Source organism: Pelmatolapia mariae, linkage group LG2 (assembly GCF_036321145.2).
Source record: "Pelmatolapia mariae isolate MD_Pm_ZW linkage group LG2, Pm_UMD_F_2, whole genome shotgun sequence".
In the NCBI taxonomy this organism is placed as follows: domain Eukaryota; kingdom Metazoa; phylum Chordata; class Actinopteri; order Cichliformes; family Cichlidae; genus Pelmatolapia; species Pelmatolapia mariae.
In genome coordinates, this window is record NC_086228.1 from 31,981,124 (window position 1) to 31,999,064 (window position 17,941).

Below are 17,941 nucleotides of genomic sequence, written 5' to 3' on the forward strand. Positions count from 1 at the left end.
ATGAAGGGGACTCACCAATGGAAGAAATAACATTAGCATTGACAAGAATATGGAGAACATGGCTTAGTGCATGCATGCACATAGTTCATGCTTTTTTCATTGACATGAACGTCACACTCAAGACAGTAGGATATCAGTTGTATTTAAAGAAAGAGGCCAACATGAGACCACCCCTCCCACCAGTTCAGTGGATTAAACACAAAGAAGAAACACAAGGAAAAAGCTGCAGCAGAACGAGAGGGAGCCACAAATCTGTCTGTCTTGGTTTTGTTTTAATCCTCATGTTAAGAGGATTGTGTGTAAAAATGTCATCATGAGAGAAGATACACATAAACATGCAGATGTTGCACACATGCAAAGACACACACACACACACATATGTGTCTAAACCCATCTTTACTGTGCATCACTAATCCTGCACGAGTCAAATGTTGCATTCTGGACTCACAGAGTATTGTGCCACAACTAATTGTTTTCAAATCAGATTTTCTTTGTTCAGAAATCTTGTACTGTGGGCAAATAACTGACTGATAGGAGGAAAAACAAGTTGGGAAAAACCAAGGCACAATCTTGGGATAAAAGAAGGAAGATATTTCTGCAAAGATGAAACTCTTCATTTGTCATGCTGCTGTGGCAGTGGGTGGGGTAGGGGGTGGGGGTTAGGAGTCAGGCTTTGAGGAAACGAGCAGGAGAATAGAAAGGACCCATCTGTTCCCATTGTGGCAAATGAAGAGAGAGCAGGGAGAAGCGGAATGCAGAGGAGGAGGAAGGTAAGTGTTAAAAGCACTTTTCTCATCTTTAACTTGCTTTGATTCAGTTTTCAGACTAAATTTGGAGTTAGTGTAACTTAATGTAATGAATGAATGTGTTGTGGTCAGTGGTGTGAGATGTTAGGTTTCATTGTCAGATGGTGACAATATTGCATGTGCAGGAACTAATACACAACCTGAATTACTGTACAGCTGTGCCAGTACCACTGCTCGAATTCCTTCAAACTATCTCTTTTTTTCATTTAAAGCCTGACTTCAGTCAGGATTACAAATAAGTCTAATCAGAAGATTTTGATCAGCCACTAAAAATTAGGCCTCTAAATAAAACTGATTATTCTGTTTGTAAAGTCTTCTGAAAAAATCCTGTGATCCCTGTGACCCAAGTCACTACTTAAAATCAAACAGTAATATTAGAGACATTCAAATCACAATTATAATTGTAATTTCCAGTAATATAATAAGTTAAAACTGACCTGATATGCGCAGACAGAAATGAAATGTTGGTAGAGGCAGATATTTGTATAGCTGGACTCAACCAGTTGGCCAGAAATAGAACTCCAAATAAATGCTACTGTGTCTTTGTCCCTGCAAGAGGCTGAAATGACACCACTTTTTTCACCTTTATTAACACAACTTGATTTGTTGCCCCCAAGAGACCAAATAAGAAACATAAAAAGTCCTGAATGCAGCTTTAACTAGTCAAACGTTGTGAAATGCAAAAATAAGTCAGCTTTGGGGTTAAGACAAAAATGTATGCACTTACATTTTAGAGTATGAACTTTTCCTGATCAACTGCTTTGATGCAACGTGATTTGCCACCAAAGCAGTTCCTCTAATGTTCATTCCAGCTTCTTTAATTCAGAATGTTCTTTCTGACAGTCTGCTCCTTTGGCCTTCGCCCTCTACTCTTGTGGCTGCTTTAATCTCATTACTTTAACGCTGCCTTGTCCTCCATTCATCCTCCCTCCCTCCTTCTCTGCCCCAGTGCTCTAACTGAAATGGTACACCCTCTAACTTAATTAATTGAGTCATCTTCTGATTGACATGGGCACACACATATCTAGCAGTGTCCTATACGGCAGGGCACAATGCCCTCCCCTCTGTATTTTATGGTAATTCTCGTCCATCTCGTGATTGAATCTGGTAGGTTTCTCCACCCTGTGGGAATATACTACGGACGTTTCCCATCAGCTTCTTTTACTCACTGCTTTAACGCGTTCGTGCTATTGTGACATGGAGTGTCACAGTGTTCTTCCTGTTTATTCTGTGACAGTTTTTGCACTTTACTTTCTAGCAGTAGCAAAAGTAGCCACGGGACGTGCATCACCACACAGGGAAGGTTGGGAAGGGCCTGGCTGCATGAAGAGATTTGATTGGGTAATCTAGTGTCACCGGTAAAAATGAATGGATGGGCTTCTGCCAGTGCTTGTAGGGCCGGTGCACAGCAGACCTTCAATCCAGTCTGTAGCCTGTGTAACTATATTGACCAAAAAATGATATTGACACATCAGCACACCGGGCATGCCAGATTACCAATAACTCTTTAGTGGATCTGTTAGACTGGAGTGCAAATTGCACAGCATCCAGAGACGTGCCATTAATAACCTTCATGATGATTGAGCGCCATGGGTACGGTGTACATTTTAGGACATCGTCAGGTCTCAGACAAAAAAGTCGTCAGGTATCAGGAAAAAAGTCATCAGGTATCAGGCAAAAAAAATGTCAGGTCTCAGTCTCAGACAAAAAAATGTCAGAGTTAGTAATTCCTCCGTCCACTACAAAGGACACTGAATAAAAGTTGTCTTTCAAAAGTGTTAACATTACTGCACATTTCTGAAATCCTACTAAATTGAAGATAACAATCTAATATTGAAAAAACAATTTGAGGTTTCATCATAACATTCAATTCAATTCAATTCAATTTTATTTATATAGCGCCAAATCACAACAATAGTCGCCTTAAGGCGCTTTATATTGTAGGTAGACTCCTATATATCATATCACTTAATCTAAAATGTGGAACCTCCAATGCCAGTCATTTGGAAAAGAACCCTGTTATTACTCTATTAGCCCAATCCCCAAAAATGTGGCATCAATAAAAGCCCAGCATGTGCCCTCGACACCACAGTAGGACTCAGATTGCATAGATTCTGGTTGATGTAGAGGTCGCCGATTCATGTCCTTCACAGAGGACACGAATGAATTTAAATGTCTTTAAATGTCGGGCTTTAGGGTTTTTTTCTGCCCTGTCTGTATCTTTGTCTTTAATGTTTTAAAATGACTTTGCTTCATTTCCAGTGGATTTCCACACACTGAAAATACTGCTTTCCACTGAATATTCTGTTCCAAAAACATGTAATCAAGATGAAGATGTATATGACTTTCCTCTGCTTGAGCTTTGGATGGATGCAAACAACTTGTGCTGCTAGTGTGACTCTGTCACCATCCTCTGCACCAGTGACACCCACTGAAGATGAGAGCTCCAAACTTGTGGTAATAGAAACCATACAACTATTGATGGGGAATTAATAATATCTTTACCAACTCTCTCATATATTACTTAGGTAGTGAGCTTTATATATAATATAGATACAGGACTGCAGGATAGAAATGGAAGAAGAACACCCCGTTAAAGAGATCATTTGCCCCCTTTTTAGGATTGGTTGATGAAGTATGGTTACCTCCCACCCTCAGACCCTTCCACTGGTCAGCTGCAGGCTTGGACAGGTGTCACCAATGCTGTGAGGGCCATGCAAAGGTTTGCAGGCCTAAAAGACAGCGGAGTTGTAGGTGAGGAATACAGATGGTGTCTGTAAAAAGATGTTTATGCTGCTTCTCAAATCTAGTGTTCTTTGTGTGATTTGATAAAGTCTGTTCTCTGGTGTCCAGATGAGGAGACAATGGCGGTGATGAACACGCCACGCTGCTCACTACCGGACCAGGAGGAATCATCCATACTATCGGCCAACCAAGAGAAAATAAATATGAGGAGACGGAGAAGATGGGCTGTCTCCATGTGGACGCGCAGGAACATCAACTGGAGGTGGGATAAGATTTGCGAGGAGACTGTGATCAGTTCGATGTAGTAATTCACAATGGTTTCCTATTGTCAGTAAGCTGTGCTTGGTGAAGTATCTGCCACTTGGTGAGGTCTTTGCGTCTATCTTACCTCGTCAGGTTGCAATCATATCCCTCCTCTTCTCATCTGTCTCGGGAAACAATTCGCTCACTTATCTTCTACGCCTTAAGAGTGTGGGCGGAGCCAACACCACTGGAGTTCCATGAGGTTTGTCAGATGCCACTTTTGACTAGAACTAGCCAAAGTCACACAGTCGATGAGTTTCATTCATTCTGTTTCCAGGTGGGCAGTCCGGATGCAGCTGACCTGCAGGTAGACTTCTTCCATGGTTACCATGGTGATGACTATCCCTTTGATGGGGCAGGTGGAGCAGTAGGCCACGCTTTCTTCCCCTCAGACCCAGCCCGGGCAGGAGTAGTTCATTTGGATGCGGAGGAAGAGTGGGCATTCAGACAGCCAGGTAGAACAACACGTCAAAAACATGAAAGTCTGACCTTTTATTCGTCTTTTGTCTTGTGTCTTCCCATGGTGTTGGTAAATGCATCTTGCTGACCAAGCTTGACAGTGCTAGGTGGTAACTCAGTGCTCCACACTTCTGTCAAATTATGGTCCCTTCTTGCTCCAAAGTTGCCAAATGGCAGTGGACAAAACAATAACACTGAGTCCAAAACCAGTGAGTTTGGGACCACAATGCTACCTCCACACAGTCTATGGCCATACTATACCAGTAAACCATGACTTGTTTATCTTCCTCTTCTAATCAGGTCATCATTTTGTCTTCTGTTCCTCCTCCTCTGTTTCCTTTCCAGTCTCTGAGGGTACCGACCTGTTCACAGTGCTGGTTCATGAGTTTGGCCACGCACTGGGCCTTCCTCATTCCTCATCCCGTCACTCAGTCATGAGGCCATACTACCTGGGTCCTGTCGGAGACCCTCTCCACTACCGCCTGGGACCCCAAGACCTGGAGCACATCACTCAGCTCTATGGTGAAGCTTCTCACACCATGATTTAATCATTAATATTGATTATAGTTGATGTGTGAGGATGCGTAAACTGGACTGAATGTAAAATTTCAGTATTAGCACACATAGGATAATATAAAGTTTCAATATCAAGAATTTAACATACTTTAAAAATGATGTAAAAGGTTTAAAAACTGACGTGAAGTTTAAAGGATGAATGAGGACGGTTGTGAAATAGCTCCCTGGTCTGACCTCTGGTGTGTTTATTGAGGAAGGACAGAATTTAGTTTCTTCACAGCTTTAGCCTCCACATTCAGCAAAGATTCTCGTGAAAGCCTCATATTGTAAAAAATAAAAACGAGGAAATGTCTGACTGCGCTGTTGCTCGGAAACCATTCTTAACTTTCTCAGTTCATTTTGCTTTTGCATAATGTCATGAATGCTTGACAGGCAAACCGCTGTGTCTGTGGATATTCAAGCTTCTGCCCACATGTTCCAAAAAATACATCCTTCCACTCAGTGTCGTTCCAGGTTCATTAACTGTATTTGCATCTCAAGTTTAACAATTTGTCATTGTGAAAATTTCAATTCTGATCAACAACCATGATCCATTTTTTTATATTTGGTACTTAAACTAATGAACATGTAAAATATATTATTCATTGACACAACATTTTATGCAAAGGTCTGTGGCTCCTAGAAGTTAAACTTGAATATCTTTGCCACAGATATGATATGAAATCGTATCTGTGGTTTTAAGTGAAATACAAAACTATTGTCTGACACATAGTTTATAAATGAATAACTTCACAATATGAAGCACACAGTATTTGGTTACCAAATACTGTGGCAATAGTTTGGGACATTGAGCTGTGTTGTACTAACCTTCTAAAATGAAGCTAAACGAGTAATCATCACACAATAATGGGAAGTAGGCTGGGCTTAACCAAGCATGTGTGACACACTGGAAGTGACAGTAGCTCTGGCTGTGTCCCACCAACCTGCAGTGGTTCTTAGACTGTCAGGTGGGCCTCTTTAGTGGTGCATGGAGCCAACCGCCGAAGGAGCAGTGAAGAACCAGTCAGTATAACCCAAAATGGATCACCATGAACTCAGCAGGGAAGTGTTTGCAGAGGTCAAGAATGACGTTTTCCTATGGACCCATATAGTGCTGCAAGACTTTTTGTATCTATCACTGGCTGCTGCCCTTGAGATAGAAGCAGATTTGAGGCATTTCTGCATTGGCTAAATTTTTCTACTAGAATCTACATTTATGTCCAGTTAAATGGGGTTTAAATCTGGAGACTGTGCTGGCCATCACCATCTTGTTCTTTTTTCTGAGGTAGTTCTGGCATAGCTTGGACTTATGTTTTGGGTCTTTATCTTGCTGTAGGATGAACCCCTGACCAACTAGGTGCATACCAGAGGGTACTGCATGGTGCTGCAGAATGCTGTGGTAGCTGTTTTGGTTCAGGGAGCCTCTCACTCTGTACAAGTCACCGACCCTGGATCCAGCAAACAGGCCCAGACTATCACACTTCCTCCTCCATGTTTGACAGTTGATGACACACACTGTGGAACCATCCTTTCACCTACTTGACGGCGTACATAGAGCCTGTGTGATGAACTGAAGAGTTCAAATTTTGATTCATCAAAATAATAATACCTTCCTCCAGTCTTCAGTAGTCTTTGTCTTATCCTGAAATCTTACCGATGGCTTTCTTCCTACAGCTCGAAGTTTTTCTTCACAGTTGAAACTGAGACTTGCTCACTACAGCCACTATTAAACTGCTTGAAGCTGTTGTCCTGTGAGCCGCCGATCACACAGCTGTTAACTCTCAGAAACTTGTCCTCCGATTCAGTTGTGTCTTTGGGTCTGCAGACCTCTTCCTGTCAGTTTGTTTCTGAGTGCGTTTGATGTGAAGGAAACTGTACTCACTGACACTTTGACTTTCTTTGCAGTTTCTCTGTAGGACAGACCTACATTTATAAGTTTTATTATATTATGTCTCTTCCATTATTAGTTGCCTTTTTCTCACCATTTTTGTAGCAACACACTACTTTCTGCAGTACAATACTGTTCAACTGATGAACACGAGGGTATGGTACCACAGTATGTTTAAAATGGTGATGGCTAACCAACCAGGCATACTAGTGGTAGACAAGCAGAGGAAGACGGCTGTAGTAATAGACGTAGCGATACTGAATGACAGCAACATCAGGAAGAAGGAACACAAGAAGCTCGAGAAGTACCAAGGGCTCAGAGAAGAGCCCTTGGTACTTCTCCGCAGGGGCGGAAGGGGAATTTAGGGGGGGGGTTTATAGCTTTTTCATTTAAATTGTTGTGATTTTTGATTTAGGTCAAATGAACAAGCTGCTGTCTACGGAGGCTCCTCGTATCACCACAGAGTTGCACCACAGAGGCCATCATCATCATCGTCGTCAGCATCATCATAGGCATGGGTATGACTTACTGAGAGATTTTTCTGTTAATAACAATCATATTAATAGTATCATTATTAATAATAATACATTTAAGAATAAATAAAATGATAAGACTGTAAAAAAATAAAAAGCAGAGGATTCATGTGACAGGTGGAAGTAGGGTTGCCAACTCCCTGAAAAATAAATAAGGGACACCTCGTGGCCAGGGCCGGGCGACCCGATTGTCTTCAACCTTCCCAGTGTGGTGAATTTTTTTTTTTAACCATTTGACTTGAATTTGATTTAAGTAGATGCATATTCTTTGTGATATGAACAGCCCACCATTAGAAGCATGCCTATGGAAAACGTGCGCCGGCACACAGTGCAGTGCGCTTTATAGGTGTTATCGTGCACTTTTTCCAGCCAGGTGTTTTCCTTGTCCCATTCCTCCCTGTACTTTTGCAGCCTTTTTTTCTTTCTCTGAGGGGAACAAACATTGGTGGTCTAATGCTGGGCTAATGCCGGGCTCACACTGTGCGATTTTTTCAGTCGCGCGATTCAGCTCCTGCTCAAACTGTACGATTGACTCGCAGGGGTTAGAAGTTCATAGGTCACGATGCAGGGTCTCACACTATACGGCCCGATGCTCTGATGCGACCTGAGTGCTCAAACTGTGCGTTCATAAAATGAAGGTTATAACAGAAATTCTGTCGCTCGCTCTCCCTCTCTGTCTTTCACTCACACAGACACGCACACCACCACCATCAACTTTATGAAAAACATTGATCAGGCAGCTGTGATTGAGCAGCAATGTAAATCCAACTATTTTCACGGTTGTTGTGGTCGTGATAATTTTGTGAGGCCACATCGAAAAGGCTCGGGTGAGCTTTCCAAAGTTCTACAAGTTGTGCCTCCATCGCTTGTGTCCAGATCACACGCTGCACTGCCGTGCTGCTCCGTCTTTTTCACTGACATTTGTGTTTGCGCGTGCGCAGTGTGAGAAGCAGCAGTGACACCCTCCCGATGGTCGGGAGGATTTCAAACATGTTTGAAATCCTCCCGACCAAGCGATTGATGATCGGGAGCTGGTCGTGAGGTGTTAATCGTTTCTCGTTACCCCACGTACACTACACGATGCACGACGCACGATGAAGGACAAACTCGGGCCGATCACCAAAACGGTCGCACGACTCAAAAATCGGCTCAAAATGGGCCAAAAATCGCACAGTGTGAGCCCGGCATTACACTGTGCGATTTTTGGCCCATTTTGAGCCGATTTTTGAGTCGTGCGACCGATTTGGTGATCGGCCCGATTTTGGCCTTCATCGTGCGTCATGCATCGTGTAGTATACGTGGGGTAACGAGAAGCGATTAACACCTCACGACCAGCTCCCGATCATCAATCGCTCGTGAGGGTGTCACCGCAGCCGCTCACACTGCCCACGCGCAAACACGTAAACGTCGGTGAAAAAGACGGAGCAGTACGGCTGTGCAGCGTGTGATCTGGACACAAGCGATGGAGGCACAACTTGTAGAACTTTGGAAAGCTCATCCGAGCCTTTTCGATGTGGCCTCACAAAATTATCACGACCACAGCAACCGTGAAAATAGTTGGATTTACATTGCTGCTCAATCACAGCTGCCTGATCAATGTTTTTCATTAGCAATATAGCAAAGTTGATGGTGGTGGTGTGCGTGTCTGTGTGAGTGAAAGACACAGAGGGAGAGCGAGCGACAGATTTTCTGTTATAACCTTCATTTTATGGACGCACAGTGTGAGCACTCAGGTCGCATCAGAGCATCGGGCGGTATAGTGTGAGACCCTGCATCGTGACCTACCAACTTATAACCTCTGCGAGTCAATCGTGCAGTTTGAGCAGGAGCTGAATAACGCGACTGAAAAAATCGCACAGTGTCTGCCCAGCTTTAGGTGTACTGTCGTCCGAGACTTGCACCGCAGTGTCGGCGTTTGTTTCCCTGTTGGCCATGCTTCTTGTTGTGGTCATCTGTTGTCTTCCAGTATTTTCTCCGTAAGCGACCTTTCCTCGACCAATGAGATAAGCGGTAATCTGAATGGTCATACTCGAATTGTCATAAGTGTGCTGTCAGCTCATTGGTCACAAAGCAGGAGAGGGGCTGGGAATTATGTTTTCAAACAAAGCGTTAATTCCATTAACATTTATAGACTACTTTTGATTCTCACTGTATTACGGGACAAAGTGCGTCCCTTATTAGCTCAATACGGGACGTGTACTTTTGTTTCTAAATACGGCACGATTCCGTTTTTTAAGGGACGGTTGGCAACCCTAGGTGGAAGACAGCCGAGTAATTAAACCAATTTAAAGGGGTGTGGTTTGAGACGGGATGTGAAGATGGAGAGAGTCAGTGTTCTGGATGTCTGGCGAGATGGAATTCCAGAGGCAAGGAGCAGAGCAGTAGAAGGTCTAGATCCCATAAAAGCCAAACAGGGGGAAGGGACGTTCACACGGACAGAAGAAGACAAAAACTCTTTGTCATAAATATGCTAGATGGCTACAAGAATTGTTACTGTGTGCCTCTTTTCTTCCATATTTTTGCAAAATCATCTAATATCAGTATTAAGATTTTAAATTTAATTTCAGCCACCAAAGATATTTACATAAACAAGCTAGATAAACAATAGATAGATTTTGTAAACAGGAAAATGTTTACAGTGCTAAGTTAACAGCTAATGCTAGCAAGTTCCTTTAGCAATCTGAAACAGTACAGTTGCAACAGACAGACATTAATTACCATCGGAGGACAAAGAGGATGGCTGTGCTGTCTACTGTTAACCAAATGAAAGCATGACATTCCTTTAACAAGTATCCCTGTGTGCTTCTGTCCTTCAGCCCCTCCATAGATCGCTGTAACACCAGTTTTGATGCTGTGGCAAAGATTCGAGGAGAGACTTTCTTCTTCAAAGGTCTGAAAACAGATTTTTATAAATGTAGACAATGAGAAACAGTTTAACTATGGAAGATGTATCTATAGTAACAGGATACCACAATTCATTATTTTCATTGGGTCATCGCTTCAGGTCAGATGATGTGGAGGGTCAATGGCGGAGGCTTGGTGTCGGGGCGCGGGTCTTCAGTGAGGAGGTTGTGGAGGGGTCTACCCTCTGACCTGCTTCGTCTTCAAGCTGTGCTGGAGAGGCGCTCGGATCATGCTATCATCTTTATCAGTGGTACAGTACAGTAACCTACTTGTGAGAGGGGTAAAACAGTCAGTGCAGATTACGCACCATAACTGGCTATTGAAATCGTTACTAAAACTGTTTAAAAAAATCAAAGAAGATTCCTTATTTCTTTATTTCTGTAACAATTGATTGACATGAGGTTTGTTTTTTTTTTAGCTCATATCTCTTCTAGCCTTTACATTTTGCACTCTGAAGTATACAGAATGTGTTCTTCAAAATTGTCTTTTTCATAAAATCTGCCTATTGCCATTCCTGAATTACTTTTCAAGCAAGCAGTGATGCGTATCAGAGATAGTGATGTCTTCAGAAAGCAGAACTTGTTGAGATTTATGAGATTATTACTTACTTGCTGCTACTTTCAGAAGCCCTACATGCACCTGGCCTATAGCATCTTTGAACATCTCCTACAGTTTGCCTGTAGATTACATTTTCTATGACCAAAATACTTTTAGCATAGTTAAGGACTAAATTCTCCAACATCAAAACTGATGTTTCCAATTATTAAACTTCATCTGGCCTTGGATGTGGATTCAGGTTTTTAAACCTTTCTTTCCTTCTTATTTCTTTGGCAACAGACATCCACTGCCTAGAACACGCATGCAATGATAAAATAAATGAGAGTGTAAATACAAAATAATACATCAAAGCAGTCACAGTGGACAAGCTTAAACCTTTTTGAAACAATCGATGGTGTTTCACTGCGAATCATCAAACTGACTTACTAACCTTTTCATGTGACATCTCGCTGCAGGTCACCAGTTCTGGCTCTTCAAGGACCTGTCTCTGCAAGAAGGTTACCCTCAGCCCCTGTCTGCTCTCAGGACGGGCGTCAGCTTAGATTTAGCAGACACTGATAACGATGATGATGACGAGCAGGCAGCAGGAGCATTAGAGAGATGGGGCCTAGTCTGGGACCCAGAGGAGGGGGCTGTGTGGGGAAAAATTGGAGATGCCAAACAAGAGAATCAAGGAGACACCTGGACACAACTACTTAAAGAAGGTGTGAATGGAATCACTACAGACACTAATGGTGAGGATCTGATTCATGTGTGGGATCTTTCTATTAAAGGATCAAATAAACGGACAAAGTTGACTTAATTTATCAATTTACAACTAGAACCAGACTAAATTCAGTGAAGTTTCTTTTCTTTCTCTCCAGGCTCTGTCTATCTCTTTAAAGGAGAGTCCTACTGGAAGTTCATGTTTCCAGGTTCATCACTGCATGATGGATACCCACGATCCTCTGCTGCAGACTGGCTGGGCTGCACTGACTCATCCTCACCTGGGATGCAGGACCTCTCCTTTTCACTGTCATCACCTGGAGGAAGAGAGGAGCTCAGGGAGAGTTGGAGATATCGGGGAGAGGAGGAAGAACTGATAAAAAGAAAGCAGGACAGAGACAGAACTAAACACAAAGAGGTGCTGGACAGAGGTTCTCACATCTGGACAAAATGCACGTGCCGAAACGGAGCCCTGGGTGGCAGGACGACATTTTTGATAGCTGCCTTGCTGCAGTTTACATGGGCACTGTTAGCTGTTTAAAGGTGCACAATGAAAGAAAAAACGGAGGTTTTATTGGACTAAATAGAGTGCGTGTACAACCTTTCCACAAGCACTCACATCCTCGCCCTGTACTCCTGTCTGAGTGTGAGATTAGATATGTGCTGCTGGTTTCAGGTAGCAGCGGTGCTAATTACGAGTGCTATTTTAATTAGGAGGCATATTTATTTACCTGTCCGCCAGTCATACCGATCATATTGTGAGTTATGACCAGAAACTGGTTCCATCTGTGAAGGACTGAAGTTGCCAAAATCAATTATTAACAAAAACAACAATAATAAATAATAATAATACTAATAATAATAATCACGCAGACATTAACTGACTGATAATTTGACATGTTTGTATTTACAGATGTCAGTGTTTTAAATGTATGTATGGATCTCTGTATTACTTTTCTTTTACATTCGTACTTTACAGCAATACTAATCTATCCCAGGCATCACAGACACTCACCACGCTAGAAAATTGAAGTGGTTTGGGGAAATTAAAATTAAAAGGGAGATCATTTTTAATATCATTTTTGATATATTTTTTATAATATTTTAATTTCAATTTGACCAGTTTCACCTGCATAGTTCACCCCAAATCCACCTTAGCTTTTAAACTAAGTTTCTCTTTATACAGACAAAAAGTGGAGTAGTGGTTTTATTATGACTATCTGACTGAGTCATTTCACCTTCCTGGTTAATTTCTCTTATTGGCGTCCCATAGGTGACAGTCTGCAAGCACACACTGTTTAAAAATATGGATAAAAATCTATGAAGAAAGACAAGAAATTACATTATTTTCTTTTATCAAAGCCTGTGTTTACTGCAGTTGAACACAACCTCCAACAGGGCAGTCAGTGATGGACGTAGCCTTTAGCATGCAGCAGATTTGAGCAGTGTAAATGTACACCAACCAATTTGTACTTTTAATAACTCAAAGAGCAGCTGACACTGACTCAGGTGACATCACTTAAGGACAGCTATCAAACTTAAAAACATTATCCTGCCACATATTTCAGGTTCAAGGTTCTTTATTCGTCACATGCATAGTTATACAAGTATAACACACAATGAAATGTAACCTGACACGCTCCTCGACTTGTGCAAAAGGGGGAGAGAGGAAGAACATTATATATAATATATACATTAGGTGAATGTGCAGTCGTACCATGTATGCAACAAGCAGGTGAATTCTGTACATTAAGTGAATTAAATAAGAATAGACAATCACTTCTGAACACATAACAACACATGAGAGAAATAGTTTAGCTCAGCGGTCCCCAACCTTTTTTGCGCCACGGTGCCCGACAATATTTTCACGGACCGGCCTTTAAGGTGTCGTGGATAAATACAACAAAATAAAACTAGTACCGGTACCGAAAAAAAGAAGATTTATTCATAACACACGTGAAAGGACCCAGGAAAACCGAGTTAACGAAAAAAACGATAACAAAATAACGCTAAAAAATGATAAAAACCCTGAAAACCATACATTTCACACCCGAGTCTCAACTCTCGCGGCTCGGTACCAAATGACTCACGGACCGCTCCCGGTCCGTGGCCCGGGGGTTGGGGACCGCTGGTCTATTTTCTGACCATTTATTTTTACCCATTTTCCATTCATCTTAACAGCATTTACATAAACTATGCATTTTAATGGTGTCATTTTTGGCATGTATGAAGTGCTCTCTTAGAAAAAGCATTTCTTACTGCGTTTTCCCTCCTCTGTCTTTTGTTGTTAGAGGTTGTTGTTCTGGCCTGCTGCTGGTATTTCACATGCTTTTTACTTAGTTCGATGTGCTTATGAGCCCTTCTGTTATTTAAAGACTGCCTGCTTGTTCTGAACTCAGTCAAGATTTTGATCATGATATTCCTGTAAATAGGGTTTGAAATGAAGTGACTGAAATATGTCAACTTTTGTCAAAGCATTCTGCAGCTGCTGCTTCAACTCCATAATCCACAACAAATGGGGAATATAGTAGAAAAATTGATCAGTAACTCTAAATATGTTTTATATTTGAGATTCCTGAAAGGAGCCACCCTTTGCTTTGTTGACAGTGCAAACCCTTGTCCTTCTCTCACTGAGCTTCATGGCGTTGTCACCTGAAATGGTTTCACCCCACAGGTGTGCCTTGTCAGGGTTCATCTCTGGAATTTCTTGCCTTCTTAATGGGATTTGGGACCATCAGTGCAGAAGTCAGGTTGGTACACAGCTGACAGCTCTATTTAACAACTGTTAGAATTCATATTATGGCAAGAACCAATCAGGTTTCTTGTGAATGCTTCCAGTGACAATAGCCATCTGCAGCCACAAGATGGCAGGTATGTAAAAGATAGATACAAACAGACAAGGAGCTTTATGATGCTGAAATGAAAGGTGAGAGATCATTTTTACTGTAGTACATTTTAGTTTATGACTATTTTTAGATTTGATTAGGCAGTCAGTCCTTGCCTTCCTTGTCTTAACAGAGCGCCACTGGCGCTGTATCATAGGACTGGTCAGAGTCCTCTGATGTTGTACCTGGTATCTGCAGGACCCACTCTTCCAGTTTGTGGGTTACAGCTCCTTTACCATTGGGACTGCTGTTTCCCCTGGTACTTCTCTATTTTCTCATGAACATTTTTCCTGATGTTGGTGCCATAATTCTTGAATGGGTTGGAAGATTATGGCACCGAGTTAAAAGGGGTTTCAGGTTACGTCGTAAGCTACTACATAGAGGTCTAAATCAAGCATTCCAGTGTCTATGGATGTCTATGTATGTCTATGGATGGGGCATTTGGGAAATAAAATACCTTTCCAAAGAAACACACCAATACACACACACACACACACACACACACACATATCCTATACTGGGAGGTAGAGGAAGTGGCTGACATCCAGAAATCCCACCAGTAGCTGGACTGAAAGACGGCACAGAGGCACTAATCATGGCAGCACAGGAACAAGCTCTGAGCACAAGATCCATAGAGGCTGGGGTCAGACCCCAGGTGCAGGCTGTGTAAAGTTTCCCCTGAGACAATCCAGCACATAACAGCAGGGTGTAAGATGCTAGCAGGCAGGGCATACATGGAACGCCATAACCAAGTGGCCGGCATAGTATACAGGAACATCTCTGTATGGCCTGGAAGTCCTGATGTCAAAATGGGAGACGTCCCCTAGGGTGGTGGAGAATGACCGAGCTAAGATCCTGTGGGACTTCCAGATACAGACGGACAAAATGGTGATGGCTAACCAACCGGACATAGTGGTGGTAGACAAACAGAAGAAGACCGCCGTAGTGATAGATGTAGTGATACTGAATGACAGTAACATCAGGAAGAAGGAACACAAGAAGCTGGAAAAGTACCAAGGGCTCAGAGAAGGGCTGGAGAAGATGTGGAGGGTGAAAGTAACAGTGGTCCCAGTGGTAATCAGAGACAGAGTTTCTCTGAAACCAAGATGGCAGCGCGCACAGACGCAGCGGCTTACTGCAGCTGACTTCTGTCCAATTGCACTAACCCCTGTCATCACCAAGTGCTTTGAGAAACTGGTTTTGGGGCACATCAGAACCTGCCTCCCCCCCACTCTGGACCCACACCAATTCACATACCGGACTAACAGATTCACTGAGGACGCCATAGCCATCGCACTCCACACAGCACTGAGCCACCTGGAACAACAGGGGAACTATGTCAGAATGCTCTTTATTGACTTCAGCTCTGCCTTTAACACAATAATACCAGACATTTTGATCACCAAGTCAGCCAACCTGGGGCTCCCCCCATCCACCTGCTCTTGGATAAAGGACTTCCTGGTCAACAGACCCCAGCGGGTGAAACTGGGTCCTCACCTCTCTTCCCCTCGCACTCTCAGCACCGGCTCTCCCCAGGGCTGTGTACTAAGCCCACTACTCTGCTCCCTCTACACATATGACTGCAGTCCCGCCCACCCAGAGAACATCATTGTCAAATTTGCTGATGACACAACAGTGATGGGGCTGATCACAGGGGGAAATGAGGCGGCTTACAGAGATGAGGTCCTGAGACTGGGAGAATGGTGTGCATCAAATAACCTGGCACTTAACATCACCAAGACCAAGGAACTCATCCTGGACTTCAGGCAGAACAGAACTGCCCCTGCCCCCCCTGCACATCAACAGAGAATGTGTAGAGCGAGTGGAGTCCTTCAAATTCCTTGGCGTCCACATCTCTGCAGACCTCTCCTGGTTAGCTAACACCACGGCCCTAGTCAAGAAAGCCCAGCAGCGGCTACACTTCCTAAGGGTGCTCAGGAAGAAGCAACTAAACACCCCGCTGCTGGTGACCTTCTACAGATCCACCATCGAGAGCCTGCTGACCTATGCAGTGGCAGTGTGGCACGCCAGCTGCCCGGAGGCAGACAAGAAGAGACTGCAGAGGGTGGTAAACACAGCACAAAAAATCATCGGCCGCCCCCTGCCCTCCTTGTCTGCCGTCTACAACTCCCGTTGTCTTAGTAGGGCCAGAAACATTTTAAAGGACACTCCCCATCCCGGCTGCCATCTTTTCAACCTAATGCCCTCTGGCAGGTGCTATAGATCCATAAGGGCCAGAACAAACAGACTCAGGGATAGCTTCTTCCCCAAAGCCATCACCATACTCAACTCAAACTTGTACAAAAAGTAATCTGCACTGAAATATCATCAATTCTCTGCCTGTCTGTCTCTGTCAGTACTGTACTGTGTATTTATATTTATAGTAAGTGTATAGTTAAATTATTGTATAGTTTTTATAATGTGCTATAAGCACGTGTCCACTTTTATAGAGCTGTTTCTAATTTCGTTATACTATGTATAATGACAATAAAGGCTTTCAACTTTCAACTTAATCGGAGCACTAGGTGCGGTCCCAAGCTAGGCGAGTGGCTCCAGCAGATCCCAGGAACAACATCGGAGATCTCTGTCCAGAAGAGCGCAGTCCTAGGAACAGCTAAGATACTGCAGGACCCTCAAGCTCCCAGGCCTCTGGTAGAGGACCCAAATCACCTGCAGGTGCGAGCGGGGAAAAACTTTTTTTTTTTGTTCTTTTGATAGATTTTCAGTTGGATTCAGGTCAGGTGATTGGCTGGGCCATTCGCGCAGCTTTATTTTTTATTTCTCTGAAACCGTTTAAGAGTTTTCTTGGCTGTTCTTGGGTCATAATCTTCCTGAAACGTCCTTGTTTCATCTTCATCATCCTGGTAGATGGCAGCAGATTTTTTTCCCTTCAATTATATGAAGTGTGCGTTTGCCATGTGCTTCAACATGCTGTTGAAGACTCTACAGAGTCTTGAGTGGTGAACATACATACACTGGGAAATCTAATTTGTCCACAGAACTGGGGGAAAAATTATGCAAAAAGTAAAGTTAAAAAAATAAACTTAAAATAACTAAGTTAGTGTAACTTATTCATTGTGAGTAAACAGTACTGAGAATAACTTGATTCTTCTGAGTGAGCAAAACTAAATGTTTGTCGTCTTGATGCATGCTCAATCATCCAAGTAAGTAAATCTCCAGAAGTTGATTCTGTTCATACACACACACACACACACACACACACATGTCTGGTTTGCTATCCTCGTGGGGACATCCCATTGACATAATGCTTTCCCTAGCCCCTTACCCTAACCCTAACCATTAAAAATAAATGCCTAACCCTAACCCTTACCCTAAACCTAACCATAACCTAATTGTAACCCTGACAGTAAAACCGCATTTTGAGTGTGAAAATTGCTTTCAACCCCGAGGGGACCTGGATTTTGGTCCCCACGGTGCAGAAAGTCCCCACCAGGATAGTAAAAGTCAGATTTTGGTCCCCACCAGGATAGTACGAACCCGTACACACATACACACACACACACACACACACACACACACACACACACATATCTATCTATAGATATAGCTATATATCTATAGATAGATATATATAAAATT

At 42.9% G+C, this 17,941-nt stretch overlaps 1 protein-coding gene across 2 annotated transcripts; it reads left to right on the top strand.

Moving 5' to 3' along the window:
• Positions 1 to 678: 678 nt before the first annotated feature.
• mmp17b (matrix metallopeptidase 17b) lies at positions 679 to 13,884 on the top strand. 2 transcript variants are annotated; one of them, XM_063498801.1, is made up of 12 exons: positions 679 to 770; positions 3,069 to 3,263; positions 3,428 to 3,560; positions 3,660 to 3,813; positions 3,948 to 4,056; positions 4,132 to 4,309; positions 4,659 to 4,835; positions 7,172 to 7,274; positions 10,106 to 10,179; positions 10,294 to 10,443; positions 11,207 to 11,485; positions 11,615 to 13,884. In XM_063498801.1, exons 2-12 carry the CDS (start codon positions 3,135 to 3,137, stop codon positions 11,995 to 11,997), a joined length of 1,869 nt encoding a protein of 622 aa, XP_063354871.1. In that variant the 5' UTR covers positions 679 to 770; positions 3,069 to 3,134; the 3' UTR covers positions 11,998 to 13,884. The 2 variants fall into 2 exon arrangements, with proteins under 2 accessions (XP_063354871.1, XP_063354879.1); XM_063498809.1 differs by lacking the exon at positions 679 to 770 and having other exon boundaries at positions 3,191 to 3,263; positions 3,465 to 3,560.
• The last annotated feature ends 4,057 nt before the right edge of the window (positions 13,885 to 17,941 follow it).